The sequence below is a fragment of the Gekko japonicus genome, unplaced genomic scaffold (assembly GCF_001447785.1).
Source record: "Gekko japonicus isolate JY-2015 unplaced genomic scaffold, Gekko_japonicus_V1.1 scaffold1411, whole genome shotgun sequence".
NCBI lineage: Eukaryota > Metazoa > Chordata > Lepidosauria > Squamata > Gekkonidae > Gekko > Gekko japonicus.
In genome coordinates, this window is record NW_015170323.1 from 338,159 (window position 1) to 365,345 (window position 27,187).

Sequence of the window (27,187 nt, forward strand, 5' to 3'; positions counted from 1 at the left end):
CAAAAGACCTGCCCCCCCCCCCAGCGCTTTTAGTCAAGTCTTGAGACTAGGGCATCAAACTTAAACCTGAGTTTCGGAGAGGAGTCAAACCTATTTTTGAGTTGCCCAGAATTCCTATGTGCTCACACGCGTGGCTTTTACAGAAAAAAGGGAAGTGAGCTTGGGGGAGTGTAATGTATCCAGTTATGATCGCGTGGACGGCTTGGGCTTCACGCGGTCAACCGCAAAGGTCGAGCTTTGCTCGAAGAGACAATGAGCTAAGCGGATCCTAGCCCGCACCTATCGGAGGGCTAGGTTCCCGGCCAAGAGCCTATGGAACTCTCGGCCACTGTAAATAACCTATTGTGGTGTGGGGGGTGTTCTGGGTGGTGGTTTCATGGGGAATATAAACCGGCCTGCGAGCCGGCAAAAGTTGTCTTGTTCTTCACTAAATAAAAGTACGTTAGCTGAAATCACTCGTCTGTCTGCGTACTTTTCAGGGAGGCAAGATTTGGCAGCAAGTTCAAGGGATAAAACTAGGGTCACCATTCACCTGATGGGGCAGGGGTTTGCCTGCTTTTGGGAGCCCCAATCTGCTGGCCCAGATCCAGCCAGCAGGGGGAACTTCACCCCCAAAGTGGTCCCGTTTGCCCCAATGTGCCTGGTGCAATGATGTCATCGCGCAGGGCACGTTGCGGGGGGATGCTGTATCATTCGAGAAAAACTCTATGGTTACCATAGAGTAACCATGCCAAAGAGGTCCCAGAGAGAGGGGGACACACACACACACACCCGCCAGCAGCCAGGTAAGACCTGGCAACCCTAGATAAAACACAGAGGGGAGTCAGAGGGCAGATCTTGGCCAGAGGATGCCAAATGGGTTCTTTTGCTTTTAGTAACTGGGCCGCAGGGAGAACCCAGCATTTTCTCTGCTCACAGTGGCTCAGTCTGGCCATTACACCAAACACTGTTTTTACACTAACCACCATTTAGAAGTATCAGAGGGTAGCCATGTTGGTTTGCAGAAGAACAGCTATAGAGTCCAGTAGCACCTTAGAGACCAACAAGATTTTGGGGAAATAAGCTTTAGATACGCCAAGGGAGCTTTGACTCTCAAAAGCTTATACCCTGAAAATCTGGTTGGTCTCCAAGCTGCAACTGGAGTCGAGCCCGTCGTTTAGAACAAAACCATGCTTACAGTTTCCACCCGTAACGGTGAGCCATGGTTTAGACTGGCCAGTCCGGCGTTGCTCTGTATCTGCTCAGCACTGCAGATGCAGCTGATGCTCTAGCTTATGGGAGACACCATCCCAAACCATCGCTAATGCCAACCATGGTTGCCAAACCCGCTTCAGGCCCTGGTTGCTTACCCTGGCTTGCTGGACGATCGCAAATGATCGCAAACCAGGGCTCATGCATTGGGACAGCCTGCCAAACCGTAGTTTGGCCATGTATGCCATGAGATGTAACATGAGGTACCGGAGATATAAAGATGATTTCAGATGCCGAATAGCAATAGCAGGCTTGATTGGATCAAGTGTGATATACAGAGGGGTCGTAGGCGTGCAGTTATCAGCATTGGTAATGAGACAGGAAACCTAGGTCTCAGTTTCATCCAGGAGGATTCAGTTCAGGAGGATGCAAAGAATAAATGGAAATAAGTCTACAGAACTGAGCAGTGACTCACAAAAGGTCGTCCCCTGCCACAATGTTTTTTTCAGTAAGGTGTCCCAAGATCCTTGGAGGAACACATGAAGCTGCCTTCTTTTGATCGAGCCCATTGGTCTATCAAGATCTCCTCTGATTGGCATCAGCTCTTCAGTAGCTCAGGCAGAGGTCTTTCACATCATCTGCTACCTAAACTGGAGATGCTGGGGACTAAACCTGGGCCCTTCCGCATGCAAAACAGATGCTCTGCCATTGAGGGAAAGGCAAGATAAAAATGAATGGGCAGATCGGTTTGGTTTCTCCCACTGAATCGTGCCCTGTGCTTTCAGACTGATCTCTGAGCCTCGTGTATTCTGAGTTTCAATGGCTCAGCAGCACTTTTCAAAGCTGAGCAGTCGCCCACGTTGCCTGGCAATACGGAGGTCTCCCATCTTGGGAAGCAATCTCCCCATTAAGCTCCTGTAGCTAAGTCTTCAGCAGCTGGTTCCAGGTTACACGCCAGGGCTTGCCCAAGACCCAAGAAGGAAAATCCATACGAGAATCCTCTTGGGGCCTCATGGGTTCATCAGACTCTCTCCCTCTCTGTTGCCCCAAATCTACTGCTTCTCCTTGCCTCATGGCAGGGCTGGTTCTAGCGCCAGCCGGGGTATCCTCTCCCACTCAGGTCACTAGTGACTGCTCTTCCTTTTCTGATAGTCTAAGGAGATCTGCTCCCTGGAGGGCCACTGACCCGGGCAGGTAAGTACAGACTCCCCTTTCGGTGTGTCACCTTGTCGCCCCATTTCTGTGTACGTGACGTCTGGTTCTGGGAAGTGGATGCTTTCCCATGTCATGCTCGCCCTGCTCTCCCCTTTAGCTTTCCTGACTGATGAGGAATCCAGGGCAACTTTTTACAGCAGTGGTCCCCAATCCTGTGGACTGTTTTTGGATGCTGAGGACAGGGAGTGGGTGCCACTACAAAATGGCTACCATGGAGGAGGGACTGGTCACAAAATGGTCGCCATGGGCTGCTGAGGCCAACTGAAGAACATCGGGAAGTTTGCAAGCCTATGGTGGGACAGTTATTTCCAACCAGGTGCTCCCGAAAGACACGAAGAAGAGCCTCCTGGTTCTTTTGAGGCCCCTCCTGCTCCAAAGAGAGGGAGGAAAGCCAAGATTCACTGTTGGTTCTGGGGGGAAAATGCTTTGCCAAAGCAGCGACCGGACATTGGGAAACCCATCAGTGGGCACCGAGTTGGGGGTCACTGTTTTACAGTGTCCTGAAGAGGCGCTGGAGGCTTATGGCATCTTTGTGATAAAAAACATGCATTGCATGGGCAGGCAGGATACAAGGGACAGACGTAAGCAACAGGCAGGCAGCTCTCGTCTCAAAAGCAACTTCAGCAGGCTGGAATTGGGTTTCCACCAGCCACGTGAAGAGCGATTCTGTTCCGCTGCGCTCTTTCTCAATTTGAGCCACTTGCTTGGCAAGCAGTTGTGAATTATATTTCAGGTGTTTGGAATGGCCAAGGGCACATCAGAGTATTCCTATCCGAGGTTAAACTTTGCCCATCCCAGTAAAGGGAGGCTTTACAGAATAGGATAAGCTCAGTTCAGAACAGCAGTCCTTCCCAGTAGCTGTCGGCTCCCTCGAGCAGCAGTCTTCAACAGGGACCCACTGAGATTCAAGCATGTGGCAAGAAAGCATGTGACGTCAGAGTCAGGTGACAGGAAGAGGAGGAGCCGGGGTTGTTGCATCTTCCACATCTGTAATGTGACTGTGATAACAGCTGCCTTGGTTTATGTATGTTTCCCTTTGAACACAATCTCCTTCCCGAGTCAGTCCTCCGTTAACAATATTCACCGTGGTGCAACAACAGCTCAAAAGTGGCTTTTAGTGTTGTGTGTGAAAAAGTCCGTCCTGAATGCCTTTGTCAAAGGAATGCTTCTGCAATGGCTTCTGCGGTAAAATCAAACCAAGCGTTATTGGCTGGGGTCCCTACCTGTGTGTGTCCTTCCCAGGTGCTGTTGTGGTGGTGGGGGTTTTATCATTGTTTTGTGTGTGTGTGTGTGTTTTTTTAAACGAGATCCTCCAAAGAAGATTCTCTTATGCCTCTGGGACCTGGCTCAACCATTCAAACAACCCCAGTGCTTAGGGTAGCAAGATTTTTTAAGAGACGCTAGTAAAACAATATAAAGCCTCAGCTCCAGATCTCTCACCATGTTGAGAACAAAAAGTTGAGGCGACGCTAGTAAAACAATATAAAGCCTCAGGTCCAGATCTCTCACGATGTTGAAAACAAAAAGTTGAGGCAGAATGCTCGGATCACGCCCAGATGGTCTGGGATGCCGTGAAGATAATGAGCAAGGAAGACAGCTTCACTGGTGGCCATTAGCCCTGATGCCTAAATGGAAATCCCATGTTTGGGCAGGGTACCTCTGAGTAGCATTGGTGGGGGTCGAGAATAGGGGTAGGCTTTGCACCCTGCTTCAGGGCCCTAGAGAGGCATCTGGTGGGCCACAAAGAGAGGCAGGATGCTGGACTGGATGGGCTTTTGCTTGATCCAGTAGGGCTTTTCTTATAAAGGAGAGGAGGAAATGTTCTCATCCACGTCAAAACTCTTAAGTATACTGCAGTTCCATATTGCTGCCAGTGTCACTGTGGTGTCTTGTGAGCAAAAATTCTACTTTGTGAGCGACTGGCATTAAAATTGTGAGCGAGCGATTTGGCTGCTGCATAAAGTAGTTTGCTCTAGAGCCGCCCTTCCTGAGCTGAGACAAAATTGTGTGAGCTGGAAGCTAAAAACTCTGTGAGCTAGCTCACGCTAACTCATCTTAGAGGGAACACTGGTGTCAGGGCTTAGCTCTAGCCTCAGATTTTAATGCCCTGGAATATCAGAATGGACAAAGTGCTCCTGAGCGAGTGCAGGGTGCAATTCCTTTGGTACCGAGGATTTGGAGGGAGGGTCTTCCAGTTCGATAGGTGGTGTTTCCAGGCAGACTTCAGCATCCCCTGCCTTTTAAAGTCGCTAATCTCCATGGAACTCAAAATAAATGGAAAGCCCATTTGGGAGATTGTATTAACTGAAATTATACATTCAGCAGAAATGAAGCAAGAAAACTTACTGTGCATCATATTTCTTCAGGCAGCAGGTGAGGGTTGCATGCCTGAATGCTCCTTTATGAAATAAAAAAGCATCCCTGCATCTAAAAAAATAGTCATCTATCTGTAGGGAGTTTTCAGACTTGTGGTTGCCCCCACCCCAGCTTGGAATGGTATGGTCCACTAAAGGGTTTACTGCTTAATTCAGGTGAATATATAAACTAACCAAAAGCAAATGATCTCTCTAGAGGTTCTGTAGGGTTACCAGATGTCCTCTTTTGGGGGATGTGCCTGTCCGGTTTGGGGCTCTTTTTAAGAAACTGATGAAAATCTCCTCTTTTTGGATCGGAAGGTTAGGAATATTCCTAGTTAGTAGCAATTATCACAGTTTAAATAGTAGGGGTATATAAAATGAGATTTGCCATTGTGATGATTTATTTGAAGTAGTCAGCCGGATGTCCTCTTTTCTGCTTTTTAAAATACGGTTCCTCTTCTTCAGATGTCTTTGAAAATGGCTGTTCCTTCCCACTCGTTGCTCTCCTCTTCCACAGGAGACCCCCCCCCCCATTTTTTTCAGCACTAAAGTGGACAAATCCAATCATATAGCCCAGGTCTTTTGAGTGTGTGTTTTTTTTTTAATTTAAAGGATTGGGTCGGGGTCCTGATCCAGACTGGGGGCCACAGCACACAGGAAATTGTAGTACTGGGATGGGGGGGGATATCAGCTACCATATCCACACTGTCAGTTTTGTCACTCATTTTCCCTATGGGTCTCCCCCCCCCTTTTTCCACACGTGGTTTGCTCCCTCTGGGACTACTAGAGAGAGCAAAACACATTGGGGGGGGGGGAACCCCTGAAGCAATAGGGACAAACAAGTGACAAAAAATGACAGTGCTGAAGTGGCCGTTACAACAGGAAAACAACATAGAGGGAAGGTTGGTCTCCCTTTCACCCATGTGGTGGCCCTGGTCCATCCCTGCACACCAACCCGTCGCTGATTCCATTATGGGGAGGGGAGGGGAAAGCAGACTATCTGCTCATGAATTCTCGCAGATGTCTCGTCTGGGCCTCGTGACCCAGGAATTCATCCCGGCCACAGTAAACCCCACAGGTTAAAGGTCTTGTCCGCGGCCTGTTTTGACGTCTCCTTCTCTGTCCCGCTCCTGCAGTACGGGCGCCACCCAGGAAGCGACAAACGGCTCTTGAACAAGCGTGAGGACCTGGGCATTGACTACGCCAACATAGACTTCACCAAACTGTCCACCAAGGATAGCTACACCCTGACGGAGGAGCTGGCTGAATACGCCGAGATCCGAGTCAAGTGAGACTTTGTCCCCCAACGACAGCGGCAGCTTCCACGGATCTCCAAACATTGGAACTGTAATAGTCTAATGACACCCCTCGCCAAGCCAGCTGGTCCAGCTAACCCTATTGGTCCTCCTGAGAGGAGCCACCTCTGTCCACTGGCTTCATCTGTAAACGTATGTCACGATGCTCCCGCTTTAAGAGCCCCACGTGTGGTTTCTGTTCCCTTCAGGACACAAACTGAAGATCACGTTAATGTATATTTATGCACACTCCTAAGCTGCCCACTTTCCAACATATTATTTCAGCCACACAATCAGGGTGGTTACGAAACGGTAACAGGACGGCTGTACTCCACTTTTTGCAATCTGTTTCCCCAGTCTACGTTTCCCTAATCCACATTTGTAAGGAACGGGAAGCTGTCGCTGTCCCCAATTAATGCTGAAGAGGAGATTAATGAAACCAGAATAACAGAGTGATCTGACATATGTATCCCTCTCATTCCACTCATGAGCAATGCTCCCTCTAAGCTGCGGAGTTTTGTGAGCAAAAATCCTACTTTGTGAGCTACTGGCATTAAAAGCTGTGAGCGAGCGATTTGGCTACTGCATAAATTAGTTTGCTCCGGAGCCATCCTTCCTGAGCTGAGACAAAAATGTGTGAGCTGGAGGCTATGGAACTGTGAGCTAGCGCACACTAACTCAGCTTAGAGGGAACACTGCAAACCTTTCTGGCATGCGCACGTGGATGTGGTGGATCTCTGCTGGCACACACAGGGCTGGTCCTAGCACAACCTATGCCAATCACTACCTGCTGCAGATCTGTGGTCTCTACGGTTCTTGAAATGTCCATTCTACATTCCAGGCCCAGTTTTTAGAAAGCCCCAAGTCTTGAAGGTCAAGCAGATGCCGGATCCCTGACAGACCAGTGCCCTTGATCAAAATAACAGGATGCTACTTACATAAGGCATGTGATTTAGGCGACATGTGCGGTGAATTCCAGGCAACGTCACTTGTGAGAACACCTTAAGTTAAAGTATATGTAGCTAGATAGAGAACCGTGACCTCCTCCCAGGTCTGCCACTGATTAACTGTTTGGCCTTGGAATTAAAGTTGTTTTGTTCTTCACAGGCTACCTTCAAAAGGTAAATTTACTGGGGAAAAGAGCTGCCCCCAACAGGACAGCCATCTAGGGTATACAATACCACCAGCAGCCAGTCTGTCCTGGATTGTGCTGGAAGACAGGCATTTTTTTCCCATTAGGCCATTTCTCCTGTTGGACAGGTAGGAAGTGACTAGAAGCTGAATAAGGAAACCACTCATGATACGTTCAGTTCCCAACAGGGGAAGTGCTTGGGATTGGTGATTCTTGTGCTTCAGAATTCAGCCCTATGTGTACAAGAAACTGACAGCAGTGAGGCACCTAAACCCTATGAAATTGACGGGTTCTAACATGCCAAAGCGATCAGCCAAGGGAGATGGAATGAGATGAGATCAGATCTCCCGTGGCTCACTTACGTTACTGAGGGCACTGCATTTCTTTTGCCCTCCCCGAATCGGCTCCCTTGAGGAATGGCCCATGTGTCTTCAGAGGCAGGTCTTTGTGTCTGAAGCACAACTAAGCAGTGACCTCACAAGCAGATCTGTGCCTCTATGAAAGGGGACCTCAAGGAAAGGATAACACATAGATGGCTCATTCACACATTCATGAGGACACGGGTCCAGACTGGGGTCTCCACCTAGTGTCCTGTGTAATACTCACATGTGAGCTGCAGGGTTTCATCATTTTCCATGCATGCAGTGCCTGATTTGCTTTGCAACTGTGAAAAGCATGCAAAAGAGCTTCAATTCCCCCATGCACCATTTTCCTGACCTGAAACAGTTCAAGGGTGGCTCCCTCTAAACTGTGGAGTCTTGTGAGCAAAAACTTGACTTTATGAATTACTGGCATTAAAGTTGTAAGTGAGCAATTTGGCTTCTGCATCAATTAGTTTGCTCTGGAGCCATCCTTCCTGAGCTAAGACAAAAATGTGTGAGCCGGAGGCTAACAAACTGTGAGCTAGCTCACATTAACTCAGCTTAGAGGGAGCAATGGCTGGGGATTCAATTTGGTCACTTGAGGACAGCTCACTCCCTGTGCCGGGGTAGAAAGCAGCAATCACGATTTGGGTTGCCAGCTGCTTCATAGACCCTGCATCTTTAAAAATTGCCTAATTTGTAGAATCTATTTTTTTTAAAAAAAATCAGGGATGGGAAACTTTCCTCCACCCCCTGTTGTCAAGGGCAGACTGGGCCCATAACCCTGATGGAGGGAGGGAGGCAGGCAGGCAGGCAGTGCAGGCTAAAAGTGAATGCCGCTGCGTTTGATCCCACCCACCTTGCACAAGACCACCAATGAAGCCCACCTGCCTTGTGCAATGCAAAGGCCACCTGTTAAGCTCGTCCACTTTGAGCAGGGAAAAGGGCTGCTGGCTTGGGGCAGCTCCTACCCACCTTGTGTGGGGTCGCCTTGCACAAGGTGAGTCTCGCCTCACTCAGGGCCACGGTAGCCCTGAAGCACGGGGTATGTCTCCCAAGGCCACTGGCCCACTGGGACTCTTCTCAGTGGCTATGATCGTCAAGCCACCCCTGTTCTCCATGTCAGTAGCAGCTCTGCCCACTAGGTAAAGAGCACTCTGTGTTGCAGCAAGTCCCACAGAGCAGGGTTTATAAAATAAGGGTCCTTTCCCCCACCCTGGTCCTAAAACCCAAGGCTCCGTTCTCCTTCCCCCATTCCCAGTACCCATGCTTCCTGTATCTGTACTGTACAGAAAAAAAAAAATATTTTGCTGATCAAGCAACTGATAAATCATGAAAGAAAGGAGCTGTCTTTAAATCGGGAATTTGTGAAACACAGCTGGGGTAGGGGGGGGTTCCCCCACCCCAGGGAGATGGATTTCCTGCAGGCGCAAAGAGGTACATGCAAATTGGGGTCTGACTGCTGTGGTTCCCGACTGGCAGTTCTGTAGGCACTATCCAATAGGTACTATTTCTATTGCAATTCTGAAAACAAAGCAGATAGTTACCCAGTGATAGGAAAGAAAATGCTCTTTTTTTCCCCGCCGTTCCATTTTCTTGTAACCAAACTAATTCCACCTACCGGAACCGAATCTCCTAATCCTCTTACTCCCTAACGCTCCAGGCAAAATTATGGTATGTTCTATTTATTGTAAAGGTACATTTAAGGGGGGGATGTTTTGTTTTAGAAAAGAAGGAGAAAAAAGGCTGGAGTCTTAACAGATCTAAAGATTCACAAGATATCCAAAAGATATTAAAAATGAGGTGCACCAACTAGTGTGGCCAACCTCTGGGGGGAGGCCCTGAAGTTCTCCTGGAATTACCGCTCCAGACTACAGAAATCAGTTCCCCTGCAGAAAAAGGTGGCTCTGGAGGGTGGATTCTATGGCATTATACCACACTGAGGTCCCTCCCCTCCCTAAACCCCGCCCTCCCTAGGCTCCACCCCCAAATCTCCAGGAGCTTCTCAAGCCAGAGTTGGCAATCCTCTTACCAATACCTGTGTCACAGTGGATGACTGGAAGGTACCACTGCAAGAATCTCAGGATAATGTCGCTGCCGGGATAAATCCTAAGACATTTGCTGCTGGTGACAGACTATAGTTTTTAAGGGCCAAACTAATGTTATGTTGGAAGATCTATGACTAATTTCTCAACTTTTTTTACTAAATGCAGCTGTGTGTTGGGAGTGGGAGTTATTTGACTAGGGAATCAGCATGGTGCCATGAGAGGTTAGCTCTTGCCCCTATACCATACTTCTTGATCTAGATCACACACACAAACCCTCAAAATGCTATTTGCCTCGAAGGGGGGAAAGAATATAAACTCATGCCTGTATATTCCCCCTCCCAGAGAGTGGACAGGTTAGAGGGAAGATTTAGGTCAGGAAAGGTCAGAGGGTTAATCTTCCTCCCCCCTTGGGCTGTTTTCTTGATCTCCTCCCACACAGCGAAGTTTAGTTGTTGTTTTTTTTAAATTGAGAGATCTGGAGTAACGTGTAGTTCACCCAGAAGAGAACTGGGAATGGTTTGTTGTGGATGGTCAAACAGGTGTGGCAGGTTTTTTGAAAGTAACAACCTGCCAAACCCGTTTACCTGACTGAGTCCCAATCAGACCGGTTCTCTGAGAAAACTGTCCTCTGTCTCCAGCCTTAAACATCCTCGAGCCCCCATTGTACCAGCTCGGCGATATAAAAGAAGCCTGACAAGAGCTCTAGTCTTCACTCTGAAGCTACAAAGAACTGTTTGCTTGGTCAATGGTACTTGAGCAGAGAAAGGGTGGAATGTCCCCAAAATCTTTGACATCAGTTATTTGACATCAATTCTATGATTTCTGCCTCTTAGGAAGCAAGGTGCATTCCTGGGAGGGGCTACAAGAGGGTATCCCTCCTCAGGAACCGGAGTATAGAGTGAGTAAAGACTTCCATACCAGAATATGAAAGGAAGTTCCTGTGCTGAGAAATGCTTTGGATCAAGACTGTTATATGATTTGGAACTGAAATGAATTGGACTAGAGAGGGAAATCTCTCCATGTAGAAGTATCAGCTACTCCCAAGAATCACTCAAACGTTCTTTAAGTACTGAGAAAGAGACGACAATGGCATAATCTCCTATATACATACCAATATCCTAATATGCAGGAAAACCACACGTTCAGATTGTGGGGAGGGGGTTTGAATCAGTCTTCATGGAACAAGCCTCCACAGGTAGAAAGCTAACTTATTAAGGTGGAGAGCTTCATTCTAGCCTGATGTGCCAGTGTTGCCAAAATATTGGTTCCTTTCCACGCAAGGCAGCATTTCCACGAGTGACTTCACAATGGACCCTTGCTCTTTCTTCAGCTTTGATTTGGCTCCAGTTGAATGAACTGTCAGGCCAACTTCTTCCATGGTGAATATAAAGCTTCAGGGCACTCAAAAGACCCGGTTTGTTTCAGCTCCAAGACAGCTGGCGTAAACTGCATGAACACCTTTTTTGTCACAGTCTCTTTCTCTGCGTCGACTGAGTGAAAGAAATGGAAGTCTCTGTTTCAAATGATCGAGTCATCTGTCTGCATATTCCTAAACGGGCAAATTTCAGCTTGATTGTAAATAGGGGGGTCCGATAAAGATGTAACATTTTTAAAAGCGATCGTTTGCTTTTTAAGCTCCTTCCTCCGTCTGTGTGTCTGTGACAGGTACGCATGTGTGTGAATGTGTGTTAGGCAGGTTAAAACAAAAACAAAAAAATCTCTGAACAGTCTGGCCTAGGAAATATACTCTAAAGACTAGCCTGCCTATCAGGTCGGCAGGATTAATCCAGCAAACTTGCTGGGCATTTTGTACATCTTTGGTCCCACAATGCGGCAAATATTTAATGACTTTAACCCATCTGACTTTGTATTCTGAAAGAAATAAACAGTATTTTACAAGTCCACACGGCGTCATGCTCCTTTAAGTACTGACCTCAGAATCATGCCTAAAAATACTTATTCTCTGTTGCAGGTAATAGAAAGGTGATGGCATTTTAAGAATAGCAGAGGCAAAAGGATAACGCTGCCATGTAAACAAATTTACATTTTTCTAGTCTGGGAAAAAGCTCGGGGGGGGATGTTTTTGTAGATTTTCAACATAGTTTAGCTTGATCTGAGGAAAGCCAGCTGTGGTACAAAGTGGTGCCAAGGATGCCTCTAATATATACATACACAGAGTGCCTAGAACAGATTTGCAACTGTTTTCGAAGTGGGTGTTGATTGGCCTGTGCCCAAGCCGCTTCTGCACACACTCTCGCAGTTTCCTGGAGCAGATTTGCAACTGTTTATGAAATGTTTATGAAATTTATGGGGGGGGGGAATGTATATGCACACATATAATGTGTAGCACTCAAAAGGAGGAAGAAGCATGAGCTGACAGTCTGGTGGGCAACATCCCTGACATGAAAAGCAAAACTCTGGCGCAGCATTCAGCTTACTGGCATATATGTCTGTGACACAAGTGCAAGGCTGAACCAACTACAATTGGCCTTAGCCATCCCAAATTAGGGTTGCCAGCTCTGGGTTGGGAAATACTTGGAGATTCTGGGGGGTGGATCCTGGGGAGGGTGTGGTTGGAGGAGGGGAGGGAGCTCAGTGGGGTACAATGCCACAGAGTCCACCCTCTAAAGCAGACATTTTCTCCAGGGGAACTGATCTCTGTAACCTGGAGACTTGTTGGAATTCTGGGAGATCTCCAGCCACTACCTAGAGACTGGCAACCCTATCCCAAATGTCTTTTTTTTTTAATTAAAAAAAATTATAACAGCAAACATAAACCAAACAACCAACATAAACAAACACGCAAAACAAACACAAAATGGGAGAATCTCTCCACCTTTTTGAATAGACTGTTTTGTTATCCATACATCCCACGTTATTTTAAAAAAAAAAACTGCACCTTGTATTGTAAAACACAGCTTTGCACATTTTATTGTTAATGTTCTTATTGTCCTCTGTTTCGGTTATAATCATGTTTCATTTGCTATATTCTTCAATCCACTTGTAAAGTCTTGACCATGTTTCTTCAAAATTTTCCTCTTTATATCCTTTCAAAATTACATTTCTCAATTTCTGCAGTTTCTAGTAGCTTATTTATTATTTCTTCTTTTTGAAGGTATCTCCTTTCTTCTCCAATATTTGGCATACAATATTCTAGCAGTTGTAACTACATGTAACCAGCTTATTTCCCTGTTGATGTGTCCTTAGCTGCAGCCAGGGCTTTTTTTGTAGAAAAACCCCAGCAGGAACTCATTAGCATAATTGGCCACACCCAACAGCAGGAACGTATTAGCATATTAGGCCACACCCCTGACAGCACAGCTCATTAGCATATGAGGCCACACCCCTGTGTTACCAGAAGTGAGGAGGGAGAGCTTGTACCTGAATAAAACTTGGTCTTAAAGGTGCCACTGGACTGTTTTGGATTGCCAGCTATGGGGAGGTGGGGGAACGCGCAGATCTGTCCTCACAGAGGAGAGAGAGCTTGTACCTGAAGGCAGGCCGGGGGGGTGGGGGCTCTGCAACTTACTGGGCTGCTTCTTGCTCCTCGTGGCCCGACTGAGGGCTGCTGGGAGCAGGGGGCAGGGCTTGTTGCATGTGCCCACCCCCTGGGCTCCTTACTGCCGGAGCTCCGCTCCTGTGTGCTCCCGCAGGAAATGACCCCTGGCTTCTACTGGCTTGCATGGCTCTGTTTTCTCACTTCCTGCTCCTCAGAGGCTGAGTGCTCATACCGGCTGCCCGTCAAAAGGGTTTTACGGAGCAGAATTTATTAATCTACTTCAGTTACAGCCCACCTTTCTCACTGAGACTGAAGATGGAAGATGAATTATTTTTTAAAATTCAGCCAGACACCATAAAACATCCATAAAATAATTATAGAAATTAGAAAAAAATGCAAACAAACAATAAAAACTGCCTAAGGAAAGGGGCGCCCACCGATACCTTTCCTGACACCTGCCAAATGCTTGTAGAAAGCAAGCGGGTCCAGATGGGGATTTTGCCCATGAGGGCTCCTGATTGGCTGGGCAGGTTAGAAAGCATCCTGTGACACTGAGCTTCTGCCTGAACAGTTTACTATTGGAGTTACCTATAACCTCACTGCCTGATGTTTTGTAATTGGCCTCTGCCTCCTGTGGCAGCCATTTTGTGACTGTGCCCACTGCCCTGTGTCAGACCTCCAAAGGTGCCCGCGTGCTCAAAAAGGTGGATGACCCCTGGTCTAAGGCATGACATAGCGTGATGTAGAAAGCGCATACACGCAGGAGATGGAGAGGAGGGAGGTACGTTTGAAAGGGAGCAAAAGACCCAGGGCTCCTAAATCCCAGCAGCAGAGCCATCAGTATGATATTCTCTTATGTCATTTCACAAATTAGACTTCTTTATCTTTCACGAGTCATGTAGGTATCAAAATGGGATCACGGGGAGAGGCTTTACAAGTCTGGCCCAGGGTTCAAAGGAATTATGCTCAAGCACGTTCAAGTCGGGAGCAATGTGCCCACTCCGGTACGACATATGATGCTGTACAGCGTACAGCCTGGTGCCATTTAAAGGACTCCCTGTGCTGCCAATAGCTGCTTGTTTGTTTCTTTAAACAAGTATAATGTAAAAGATCCTTTCATGCTGGTTGCCAGAATTAAACCTCTGGGCAACAATACCCAACAATATCCATGTTTATGGACCTTGATTTGTTCACATTTCATGTATTGTTATGGTGGTAGATGATCCAGACAGTTTACAAGTAAAAACATAGCCGACATAAACCAGTATAATAATATATATATACATGTATATATAATAAAATATAAAAACCACACAAGCCAGAGAATGAAAGCTGCATAAAAATATGACACTACATGCCAAACTACAAGTAAAAACAATACACATATGAAAAACTTTTTCAACAACACACTTTCAGACAAGCAGTGAAATCACATCTAAAAGCCAAGTGGCCAGTTCAAAAAGTCATAGAATTGGGCCACACGCAGACCCAGGATAAGGGCCAGAAGCAGGCATGCACATAAGTCTTAAAAGAAGCCACTGAGCATGTAACTAAGAGCCCTGAGATTTTAACCTGTGGTCCTGATCAGTGTTTCCTCTAAGCTTCTGTCCTCGATCCCCACCAGTCCGGGTTTCGCCCTGGCCACGGGGTGGAGACTGTTCTGGTCGCTCTGACTGACGACCTCCGTAGGCATCTGGATCAAGGCGGAGTGGCGGCACTGTTGTTGTTAGACCTGTCGGCCGCTTTTGATACGGTCGACCATCAGTTGCTGGCCCACCGCCTTGCCGACGTGTCTAAGCTGAGTTACTGTGAGCTAGCTCAGTTTTTTAGCCTCCAGCTCACACATTTTTGTCTTAGCTCAGGAAGGACAGCTCCAGAGCGAACTAATTTATGCAGCAGCCAAATCGCTTGCTCACAACTTTATTGCCAGTAGCTCACAAAGTAGAATTTTTGCTTACAGTACTCCACAGCTTAGAGGGAGCATTGGTCCTGATGCCCCAAAACCTGAGTCTCTGGGCCTGAGACTCCACAACTAACCTTGTGTGATTAACGTGTATAGCATTAAAGAACCTTCTCCACATTACACACCACAGGTGGCCGCTCATTCTAAGGCACAGACAAAGGGCTCTTTTATCCACTCTTCTTCAGTGCTTACATTCACAGTATTCCTGTCCCTCCCCACGCCATTCTGCACACATTCTGCTGGTGTTCTCCTGAAAGGCCTGGAACACACATGGGATCTGAACCTAGGTCTAGCAAATCTAACCCCCTGCTGGCTTTGACAGTAGCCATAAGGACTGTTGGATAAGATGAAAGGTCCATCTTTTAGGCCTCTTTGGCCTCCAGATGACCAACAAGCATGACACAGAGACCCAAATCTCCCTATATTACCCCCTCTCCAGTAACTGTTCTTCAGAAGTACACTGCCTCTTGGGGATGTAGAATGGTATAATATAGCCCGATCTCGCCAGCTAAGCAGGGTTGGTAGTTGGATGGGAGACCACCAAGGAAGAATTTGCAGAGGAAGGTAACGGCAAACCACCTCTGCTTAACTACTTGCCTTGAAAACCCTATGGGGTCACCATAACTCAGCTGCAAATCTACACACACGTACACACTGCCTCTTAACACGGGGGTTCCCTTTGTTTCTCATGGCTTATGGTTGTTGGTAGAACAGCCCTCCATGAATTGTCCAGTTCCCTTTTGAAGCTCTCTAGGAAAGCAGTCCCTACGTCTTGAGGCAGTGAGTTCCCCAGGATAAACATCTTTCTAGATCTCAGCCATTTATCCACATTTCCCCGGAGGAGGAGACAAACATTGACAGCATAAAAGAGGGAGGCACAGCTGTAAGAAAGTCTTTATTGCTGGTCACGCTAGGAAGGAGGAGTTACAATGCCTTACTTTGCTTAGGAGAAAACATCTACACTGCAAGGGGGGTTGGGTGCCGTGCAGGAAACTGGATTACACCAGCAATTGCTCCCCCTCCTTCTTTATTGGAGAGCTTTAAATTTCTTCCTCCCACCACAGCCACGCTGACCAGCTGATGTGATTCACACTCATCTCCCCATAGGGTAAAGTAGTCACTTCAGGAGGTGGGCTTGCTTAGGTCATAACTGGGGCCAGTGCCAGAAGTCTGAATCATATCATAACTCTTTTCCCCCTATAGAAAAGTGGGGATAAACAATGCCTCGCACAATAGCAGCTTTACATTGTCTCAACACAAGACTATTGCTCTGTTCTCATCTGTAATAAGCTGTCACTGTTCCGCTGTACAGGCAACAGTAGGCTACTCAATGGTCCCTGTAGTCATGGCTGATTTCACACAATGGAAAACCTATCCTTGCTTCCCACAGTCCTGCTGTCCTCGCGAATGGGGGGCAGGGAAGAAGCAATGCGAGCTGCATACAGTGAACCAGGGCATTGTTTGCCAAGGCTTGGTTTGCGGGTAGTCTATATAAGCACAGAATCTGCTTAGCTGACACAAAATCTGACATCCTGAGAATCTCTTTTTTTTAAAAAGTTTCTAGCCCACATAGCTGCAAGAAAAATGGTTGTGCAATACCTGTTGGTAATTTCGCACACACTTTTTTCCCAGTGTTTGGAAGGGGGGTATTTTTTATGTGTGCGTATGTGTGCGTGTGTGTGCACCTGGAGACCTCTGGTGACTGACCCCTACTGGTGGGGCTGGAGGATATTCTGAGAGGTAGCTGAATAAAGCCTGCCCCCCACCTCCTGCCTCTGGTATTCTGAGGAGGTCCCCCATCCAAGTACCTGCCAGTGTTGACCCTGTTTATTTTCTGAGATCTGATGACATCGGGCTTGCCTGGCCTATCCAAGTCTGGGCTTTTGCACACACTTTTGATATGCAAGCCACATTCAAGATTCACATTTTCAAAGAATTTGGAACTGATCAGCGAGGATTAATGTGGCAGAAAGGACTGGAAATAACAAAGGCACAAACTACTGGGAGCAAATAATCAGTACATTCATGGGAGCATGGATAAGCAAATGTGCCAACTTCTTTATTGGCCTTAGGTTAGTCACTCTTCTAGGGTTACCAACTACAGCTTGGGAAAGTCCTGAAGATTTGGGGGCAATGCCTAGCAAGGCATTCAGTGGGAATGTGACATCAGTCTAGGACTTCAGTTTCTCCTAGACTCAATGGTATACCACTCTCTGAAGTTGCCATTTCCTCTGGGGGAACTGATTTCTGTTCTCAGGAGGTCAACTGTAATTCCGGGAGAACTCCAGCCCACACCTTGAGGTTGGTAACCCTACCTCATCAATTCAAAGTAGCTCTCCTGATTCTTTCCCCGTGTATCACCAGTATTACTGACCTCTTCCAGGGAAAACATAAAGATTTGCTTTGGGAAAACAGTAGAAGAAACTTTTCCCTACCTGAGCACTGCAGTTACAGACCAGCTCTGTCACACGCTGCAATTTTTGGTCAAGATGTAGGGTTGTCAGCTGTGGGTTGGGAAATTCCTGGAGACTTTGTAGGTGGAGCCTAAGGAGAACAGGGTTTGAGGAGGAGAGGGACTTTAGTGGGGTATCAGGAGGTCAACTGTAATTCCAGGAGAACTCCAGCCCCCACCTTGAGGTTGGTAACCCTACCCCATCAATTCAAAGGAGCTCTCCTGATTCTTTCCCCGGGTATCACCAGTATTACTCACCTCTTCCAGGGAAAACATAAAGACTTGCTTTGGGAAAACAGTAGAAGAAACTTTTCCCTACCTGAGCACTGCAGTTACAGACCAGCTCTGTCACACGCTGCAATTTTTGGTCAAGATGTAGGGTTGTCAGCTGTGGGTTGGGAAATTCCTGGAGACTTTGTAGGTGGAGCCTAAGGAGAACAGGGTTTGAGGAGGAGAGGGACTTTAGTGGGGTAGAATGCCGTACAGCCCATCTTCTAAGCAGCCATTTTGTCCAGGTAAACTGATCTCTATCACCTGCAGATCAGTTGTAATGGATCTCCAGCCACCCCCTGGAGGTTGGCAACCCTATCACGATGCCCTTTTGCAGGTGCAAGCATCTCCAGCCTAAAGAGCTGTCATTTTGTTATTGGCTTCACCCTCTAAGCCGCTATGAATTATAGCTCCCAAGGGTCTTGAAAAACAAAAATGAAGCAGATCTATAAACATAGTCTGACCCACAAAAATGTAGCTATTGAATCTGTTCCCGGGATAGAGAATAACTAAATCTGAATTTCAGATTTTTCCATCTAAAAAAATCAAGGTGCAACCAAAGTAGCATACTAGCTTTTGAAACCCAGATGTCAAATGCCTCTTAGACACCGACTATATCAGTCACATGCAAAGAAAAGTTTCAGAGAGGTAGCAAACATAAAGCAGCAGCCTTGGAGGGGATTTAAAGACTTTTCCAGTCGGGCATAATAAACTGGCAGAGAAGTATTGTTTTTATTCTACTTTGTGGAAACGTGTGCTAGAATAAATAAATACTAATATTTAAGAGGCCACAAGACTCCCGTTTATACTTTACTTTAAATTTCCCGGGCTTTTCAGTTTACCTCAAGAGACCCGCCGCCCGCCTAAAACTACAAATCCCAACAGGCTACTCGGTACCTTGAGGCGGTAGGCCACGGAACTCCATCGCCCAGCATGCCAAGCGAAAGGGGCGGGGCAAACGTGGGCGTGGCTCGACCGGGAAGGCGCCGGAGTTGAAGTTTCGCGGGCGCCGTTGGAGACGCCTCCTTGGCCGCCATGGAGCGGAGCGGGCCGTCGCTGGCGCAGGAGTTGAGGCGCTGGGCGGCCGAGGAGATGAAGCTGCCGCCGGGCAAGATCCCCTCCGAGAGCGCCGCCCGCCGGTGGGTGAGACTAGGGCGGCCTCCTTGTTGGCGAGAGTGCCTCTGAGCATGTGCAGAGAGCCTCGTGGCTGCTTTCTCTCTTCCAGGCTGTGGGTGGTCTCAGGTCTTTTGTCACTTGCCTTCTTGCAGCTGGCCTTCCTTTTTGAAAAAAAAATATGCGGCCGTCTTGTGGCGCCTTGCCAAAAAACGTGTTATTCCAGGCTAAACTTTTTTGTGAACTAGAGTCCCCAGTTTCTTATAGACTAACAAAATATGTGGCAGGGTAGGAGCTTTCGTGAGTCACTGCTCACTTCTTCAGATTTCGGGACTCATGAAAGCTCATATCTTGCCACATATTTTGTTAGTTTTCAAGGTGCTACTGGACTCTTGCTCTTTTCTACTGCTGCAGACAAACTAACACAGCTACTAGGGTTGCCAGGTCTGGGCTGGAAAATACCTGGAGACTTTGGGGGTGGATCCAGGAGATGGTGGAGTTTGGGGAGGGGAAGGGCCTCAGCATGGTACACTGTCATAGAATCCACCCTTCAGCCATTTTCTCCAGGGGAGCGGATCTCTGTCAGCTGGAGATCAGTTGTAAAAGTGGGAGGTCTCCAGGTCCCACCTGGAGACTGGCAACCCTAACAGCTAGCCATCTTGATTTGTTTCTTTCATTATAGTGAGGGGCTCCTCTCTGTGCATTCATTTTATATTAGATGTTTGGGGCAGGAGAGGCATCTTATTCCACCTTAAATTTCATCGCCCAGGTAAGCTGCTTCCTCAGATGAGATGAGCAGATCCTTACCATGCTGCCATTTTATGTAGGGCTCGAAAGAAATAGGTTTCTTTGGGTGTTTTAAAAAAACAACAACACTTTACCTAAAATGATTGAAGATCCTCACTAGGTGTGACTATCATGCTGAAGGAGACTTTTACAGATGCCATCAAAAAGTCAAATTCTGGATCAAATCAAGCCTGCATTCCACCTAGACACTAAAATGATTAAACTGAGGCTATTGTACTTTGGTCATATCGTGCGAAGACAAGACTCCCTGAAAGATACAATAATGCCAGGAGAAGTTGAAGGGAAGACCCAACACAAGATCGGTTGACTCGATAAAGGAAGCCATGGCCCTCAGTTGGCAAGGCCTGATGTTAAGAATAGGATGTTTTGGAGGTCATTAATTCATAGGGTTGCCATAGGTTGAGAGCAACTTGATGGCGAACATATTTTGGGAGGCGGCATTGTTCTCTTCCTCCAAGAAAAGTTTATTTTTTCCCATACCTTTTACACAAGGTACTCGCTGTGTTTGAAGACCCTCACTGTTTTCCATTGTAGAGGTATGAAAATAATTGATGCAGTAAAATCCACATGGATTTCTCTTTCTTTGGCTATATTCCGTCTCCCTCGCTCTCTTTCCCCAGGATGTGCTCAGGCCAGTGTGCAGAGATCTGGAAGTTCGTCATCCGCCACGTTCGCCATCAGAGGTAAGATGCTGAGGTGACACAGTGGGGAGAGAGCCAGGTTTGGATCGGGCCTATCTTCAGCAGCTCCTGGCTGTAGTTTGAGCCTGGTTTAATCACGACACAGCCATGCCAGAAAAACTCAACTGCCCACTGTTGCGCAGCTCAGTGGCTCCTTTAAACTGGGCCGCTAGCCATGCAAGGTTAGCCTGGCAGTGGCCAAGGTTACAGATGCTTTGCGATTCTAATGTGGTATATGTAGTGCTTAAAGGCAGCTTTCATTGAGATGTGGCATGGTACATTCTTGTAAGAAGAGGAGGAGATTGGATTTATACCCTGCCCTTCATTACCAGAAGGAGTCTCAGAGTGGCTTATGATCTCCTTTCCCTTCCCCTCCCCACAACAGACACCCTGTGAGGTAGGTGGGGTTGAGAGAGCTCTCTCGAGAACTGCCCTTGAGAGAACAGCTCTGAAAAAACTGGTGACTGACCCAAGGTCACACCAGTAGCTGCATGTGGAGGAGTGGGGAATCCAACCCGGATCCCCCAGATCAGAGTCTGTGCTCCTGGCCACTACACTAAACTGTTACCCAGGGCTTTTTAAACCTGGTTCCCCCAGATCAGAGTCTGCGCTCCTGTACACTACACTAAACTGTTACCCTCCGGCATCCTGGTTGAAAGTACTCTATACAAGCTGTTGGGAATGTTCCTGAACTTAAAAAGGTACTGGATCCCTTTGGTAATCTACGCTACAACCTGGGAGAGCGCCAGTTTGGTGTAGTGGTTAAGTGTGTGGACTCTAATCTGGGAGAACCGGGTTTGATTCCCCACTCCTCCACTTGCACCTGCTGATGTGACCTTGGGTCAGTCACAAGCTCTGGCACAGCTGTCCTTGAAAAAGAGCAGTTTGTGTCAGACTGCCCAAAAATAGCCCTGCTGTTACCCATCAACATCCTGGTTGAAAGTTCTCTATACAAGCTGTTGGGAATGTTCCTGAACTTAAAAAGGTACTGGATCCCTTTGGTAATCTACGCTACAACCTTTACATGTTTAATTCTGCATGCCAGGCTCGTGTTTAAACGGAAAGGGGCATGGCTAGTTTTTGGGGTTTTTTAAAGGCAACCTTTTAAGTGAGAAGTATTTCATTTTCCTCTTTGGCTAGCTGTGGTGAGTGCAACTTTCGGAAGTGCCACACGGCCTGCAGTTTCTTCTGAAATAAGTTGGTCTCTGCTGTCTTGTATGCTCCCGTCCCCTTTTTCTTCACATTCCCAGTTGCTCTGTGTTGACTTAACATTATGCTTTTTTTTCTGTTATAGAAATGTAAAGAAGATTCGGGGGAACTTGCTATGGTATCCTTTCTTTTTTTTTACCCTTGGGAGGCCCTCACCTGGATAGCCCAGGCTAGCCCGATCCCGTCAGATCTTGGAAGCTAAGCAGGGTTGGCCCTGGCTCAGATTTGGAAGGGCGACCTCCAAGGAATACTAGAGTCGTGACGCAGGGGCGGGCAACAGCAAACCACCTCTGAAACGTCTCTTGCCTAAAAAAATAACAAGTCTAGCTTGCCACCTAGTGGTGCATACCCTGTTTCCCCGAAAATAAGACTTACCCCCAAAATAAGCCCTAGCAGGATTTCTATGCATTTGTGGTATAAGCCCTAGTGTGTCTTCTTGAGAAAAAATATAAGACAGTGCCTTATTTTCGGAGAAACACGGTAACTCTAAAAGAGCTAGGACTTCTGGCTGCCAGACAATCTTAGGATCTCTTGGCTATACTACACAGAAAGCCATACGATGATTAACTAATTAATTACTCTTGCAAGGCTGCCTGCTAAGACTGCCCCCCCTCGCTGCCTTCGACCATAGAACGGCAGGCGGGCTTCCTTCCAGTGAAGCTTTCGTCTATGCTTGGGGAAAGTTCTACCTTATTATAGACAGCTTGAGCCCACTGTAGCCAATGGAAAAAAAACGTTTGTTACCTTGACCTCCTCTTTCCTCACTTAGGTACCAGCAAATGGATGAGACTGAGGTAAGCCAGAGAGGGCAATAGGCGACAGGGTGTTTCCTAATCCGCTGGGGGAGGGGGAGGCAGCAGTTCCCAAAATCCAAGGGTATGCCCCATCCCCCTTCAGAGAATGATAGGATTCTAAAGTTTGGGAGGTTGGCACAGGCTTCCTGAAGCAGGCAATTCCAGGTGAGCCCTTGGTGGATCGAATGCCTGCCCAAGTCATGAGAGTCAAGGACACGGGAGGTTTCGGGGGAGTTCCACCCTGCGGACGCCACACCCACCGTTTCTCCCCAGGGCAAATCCAGGGGCTCTGATTCAGAGAAGGAGCGCCGTAAGCAGCTGCTGCAGGGCATTGCGCGCCTGCGGGGAGAGCTGGAGCAGATTGATGGGCAGATTGAATCAGCACAGCGTGAGCTCACAGCTGATGGTGAGTGAGGAGGCACAGGTCCTGCTGGGAACGGGTCTTTGGGCACACTTGGATTGGGGGACGACTGGGAGCGGGCATGCCAGAGGATCCCTGCGTCTGCATTCCCACCTCTGGGAGGTGGGGAATTTCAGCTAATAGGTTCAGACCAGTAAGCTGTTCTCTGCCAGACCTGAGTCACGCTCATGGAACTGCACTGTTTGCTTTAATGGGAAGGGAGAAGGAGAGAACGTGGGTATCCTATATGATGCTGGCCTTAATTGAGTTCAAGCGCCATGGCTTCCTCCACCCGAAGCTCCTGGGAATTGTAGTTCAGTGCACATGCTAAGAATGGCCTTAGGTCTCTACTCCCCTGTCTGGCCATCTGGGTTCATGCTTGAAGGTGTTTGTGCAATACTTGGAAAAGACAAAGTTTTGCATAATCAGACTACAGTTTAAAACGGGAGAGGAGAGGGAAAGTATGCAAGAGGAGGAGGAGTTCTTGAAAGCACCCTGGGATGTCCTGCAGCAATGGCAAAATTGCCTTCGGGCTCAGAGGCATGACGGTAGGGCTTCCCAAATGGCAGGGGGTGGCCCGTGCTGGTGCATTCTCTGTTGCAGCCCCCCCACCCCACCCCACCCTTGCATAGGCCTCCCTGATGAGGTTATGACGGCTCCCACTTCCCTTGTATTCCCCAACCTACGTGAAACGGAATTATTCAAGAGGGCTTTTTGCACGGGTTAAAATAGGACTGTGCGGTAATGAAATGGTCAGTGGTTGTCAGACTCACAGCAAACAATGAAATACACTCTTGCAGGAAGGTTTTGTTTTATTGAAGCCATGAAGTACTTAGAACAGATTCTCTGTTCAGAATAACACCAAGGTGCTTGAGACAGGTATAATAAAGCAAGTTTAAAATAACATGGGCCAATAGATATGGTTCCCGCGCCCGCCCTGAGGACTCATCGCACGCCCAAACCCTGAGAAAGCAACGGTTGTAGCTGATTAAACACTTACTCTATTCTCACACTACTATTCATTATAGACTAAGCAAAAAGCCTCCAAACGCGAACCACCTGTAGCCTTGGCAGATAAGGTTCCTTCAAAGCACTGCTAGCGTACATGGAAAGGAATGCAGTTGAAGATGAACGCATGAGGGTGAGGGGGGACATGCGCACAAGAGTCTAAGCCAGTCCAGGGAAGGAGAGAGGTGGGGGAATGGACACATCTCATATGGATGGAAAAGACATATTGGCAACTTGCTGACAGATCCGTGCCCTCCGTCAAGCGCCCACACCCTCCTCGAAGGCAGAGCTTCAGGCTTTCCTGGGACTTTTGAATTTTTATCATTCTTTCCTCCCTCAGAGCCGCTGCCGGTCAGAGTAGACAATACTGGCCTTGATGGACTGAAGGTCTGATTCAGGGTAAGGCAGTTTCATGTGTCCATGTGTTGCACAGGTAAAGGGAATAGGCACAGAGGCCTACACTACTGTAGCTACTTGCCACCGGAAGCACGCTCCAGACCTAGGTAGTTTGACACCACTTTATGTGTCTTGTTCCAAAACGCATACTGTGTTCGAGGTTTGTTCATCTTCAGAGTTCTGTAGTCCCAAAGTCTGTTGCCCTCTTCATTGGGTGTCCTGTTGGTTGTACTCGACTTACCCTGGGTAAATCTGGGACTCTGCGCGAAAAGCGGAAGGTGACGTGAAAGACCTCTTCCTGAGACCCTGGAGAGCCGCTGCCGGTCAGAGTAGACAATACTGGCCTTGATGGACTGAAGGTCTGATTCAGGGTAAGGCAGTTTCATGTGTCCATGTGTTGCACAGGTAAAGGGAATAGGCACAGAGGCCTACACTACTGTTGCTACTTACCACCGGAAGCACACTCCAGACTAGGTAGTTTGACACCACTTTATGTATCTTGTTCCAAAACGCATACTGTGTTTGAGGTTTGTTCATCTTCAGAGTTCTGTAGTCCCAAAGTCTGTTGCCCTCTTCATTGGGTGTCCTGTTGGTTGTACTCGACTTACCCTGGGTAAATCTGGGCCTCTGCGAGAAAGGCGGACTATAAATAACCTAATGATAATAGTCGTTGGGGAGAGATTTCTGCATTTCCCACTGTTGTTAAATGCCTTTGCCAAAGTGGAGTCGGGCCTTCCTAAGCCGGGACGCTCTCGGTGCGGAAAAGGCGGAATAGTTTCGCACTGAGCTAGTGCCCGGTTTCCAGATCCCCTTTATAGCACCACCCGGCCTCCGGTGCCTTCTGAGATTTCCTACTCGTGGGCCGTAAGGCTTTCTCTGCAGCCATAGGGACTAGCCCCTTGCTTTTCAAAAAGACGGAAATGGTGCAGCGCCCGTCCAGCGGTCAACATAATTGGGTAGAACGCACGCCGAGCCCCCCTCTCTCTCTCTCTGGTCTTGCAGAGGTCACCCTGGAAGTAGCTCAGGAGAAGATCTGCGACACCAAGCGGCGTACGTTGCTGCTGAAGGCCTACTCAGCCCGGGTCACGGCGGAGCGCCAGCAGTTGAAGACGCGGGTGGTGCAGGTCAAGGGACGGCTGGAGCAGCTCCAGGAGATGGAGAGGTATGGGCCCCTGTCCTCGAGTCTTCTGCTTCGTGACAGATCGGGGCTGGTGGCATTGTAGGCGATTAATCCATGCAGTCGCCTGTGGATGATAGACTCATAGAGCTGGAAGGGTCATCTAGTCCGACCCCCTGCGCAGTGCAGGAAATTCACAAATGCCTCCCCCAGTGACCACCACCACCACCCCGTTCCATGCCCAGAAGATGACAAAAAGCCTCCGGGATCACTTGGCCTGGAGAATGATTGCCTCCTGACCCCAAAGTGGTGATCGGCACTTCCCTGGGTGTGTATAAGAAAGGGCCACGAGAACTAAGCACTGATGCAGCCCTTCCTGCCCTCTCCCTCATGATCTGCCTAAGTCCACAGAACCAGCCTTGCTGTCAGATGGCCATCTAGGCCTTTGCTAAAAAGCCTCCAGAGAAGGAGAGCCCACCACCTCCCGAGGAAGCCTGTTCCACCGAGGATCCGCTCTAACAGTTGTTGCACTGCCCATGAGCATAAGATGGCTTGAACAGTCATCTAGATTATAGTAAATGATTCACAAAGCTACTGAGATAAATTATTAGGGACTGTGACCAATGTTACTGTGCTTTACTGAAGCTAGGCTCCTGCGGTGTGATTTTTGTATCACTTAATGTGCCCTGTTAAGACTTATATTTTGCTTCAGTTCTGTTTCTGGCTTTCTGATTGGTTCTGCAAACCCTAATCCTGTTGTATCATTTACTGATTGCCCCATCCTGTCACTTGTATTGACCGTGGATGATAGAATCATAGAGCTGGAAGGGTCATCTAGTCCGACCCCCTGCGCAATGCAGGAAATTCATCGCCTTTCTCGCTTGGACGCAAGAGGGATTGTCTTGCATCCAAGCGAGAAAGGCGATGAATAAATGACATAAATAAATAATAAAAGGAAATAATGAAAAGGGGGACGAAGTTTGAGTCCAGTGGCACCTTTAAGACCAGCAAAGTTTTATTCAAGGTGTAAGCTTTCGTGTGCAAGCACCCTTCTCCAGATACCTGAGAAGTAGATGACTCTGGTCCTCCCACGATGCTCAGGCCCTGACGCTTACTCTCTTTGCAGGAAGGCCAAGACAGCAGTGGCATTTGGCAGTGGGAGAGCCCCCGAGGCTGGATTCCCCAGTCTGGAGCCTGAAGTTCTGGTGCGAGCTCTTGCGGTGTATTTGCTGATCTGCGTCTGCTCTTCATAGGGAACTGTTGCTCTTACAAGCAGATGTGGCCTGTCTTGCGCTCAGAAGTTCCACTCATAGGGTTGAGTGTTATTGGGGGGAGGGGGGGTCATGATCCAGTCAAGTTTCCCTGACAGTGACCATACCTGCTGCCATCTATCCCACCCCACCCGCACAGTGTGGATCTCCAAAGATGTGCTGGGGGCGTGCTTGTCGAGCCCCCTGGGCCAGAGCCCTGCTTGAACGGCGTGCACACCAGCAGGCATATCCCAGAACCCCCTGCGGCGAGCCAGGCTTCCCAGAACCCTCTGTGGCAAACCAGGATTCCATGGTGGCTGCTCAGGCTGGGGGTGATGAACAGGTAGGAAGTGTTGAAAGCCTCTACCCCTCCCAAGCGTTGATCCTCCCTTTCTTTCCAGCGTGACGTCCAAGAAGCCTGCCGCCTGCGGTTTCACTTCCTGAAGACCCTCTTTGAGCACAGCGTGTCCGGGAACTTCCCGTAAGTCCCCACTCCGTCTCTCTGAAGGGTCCTGGGTTGCCCAACCTTGTTTTTGGCAGTCCTTGAAGCCCTTTCCTTCTGTGTCCCTCAGCAGCGGGATGAGCGAAGAGCAGCTGAGCATGTCATACCAACACTGGCTGAGCGTCGT

General features: G+C 48.1%; 2 protein-coding genes across 2 annotated transcripts in view; both read left to right on the plus strand.

Annotated features, from left to right (window-relative positions):
* The window catches only part of MAG (myelin associated glycoprotein), an 18,321-nt gene extending 11,859 nt beyond the window's left edge, over nt 1–6,462 (plus strand). Inside the window, exons 8-9 of the mRNA XM_015418085.1 lie at nt 3,328–3,430; nt 5,900–6,462. Coding sequence (XP_015273571.1) covers nt 3,328–3,430; nt 5,900–6,055 — 259 coding nt within the window. The 3' untranslated portion in view covers nt 6,056–6,462. The remainder of the gene's footprint in view (nt 1–3,327; nt 3,431–5,899) is intronic.
* Nucleotides 6,463–18,775: 12,313 nt separating this feature from the next.
* Nucleotides 18,776–27,187, plus strand: part of HAUS5 (HAUS augmin like complex subunit 5) — a 22,172-nt gene continuing 13,760 nt past the window's right edge. The window contains exons 1-9 of the mRNA XM_015418095.1: nt 18,776–18,923; nt 20,325–20,387; nt 21,679–21,711; nt 22,363–22,387; nt 22,661–22,793; nt 25,194–25,353; nt 26,435–26,513; nt 26,960–27,039; nt 27,131–27,187. Coding sequence (XP_015273581.1) covers nt 18,820–18,923; nt 20,325–20,387; nt 21,679–21,711; nt 22,363–22,387; nt 22,661–22,793; nt 25,194–25,353; nt 26,435–26,513; nt 26,960–27,039; nt 27,131–27,187 — 734 coding nt within the window. The 5' untranslated portion in view covers nt 18,776–18,819. The remainder of the gene's footprint in view (nt 18,924–20,324; nt 20,388–21,678; nt 21,712–22,362; nt 22,388–22,660; nt 22,794–25,193; nt 25,354–26,434; nt 26,514–26,959; nt 27,040–27,130) is intronic.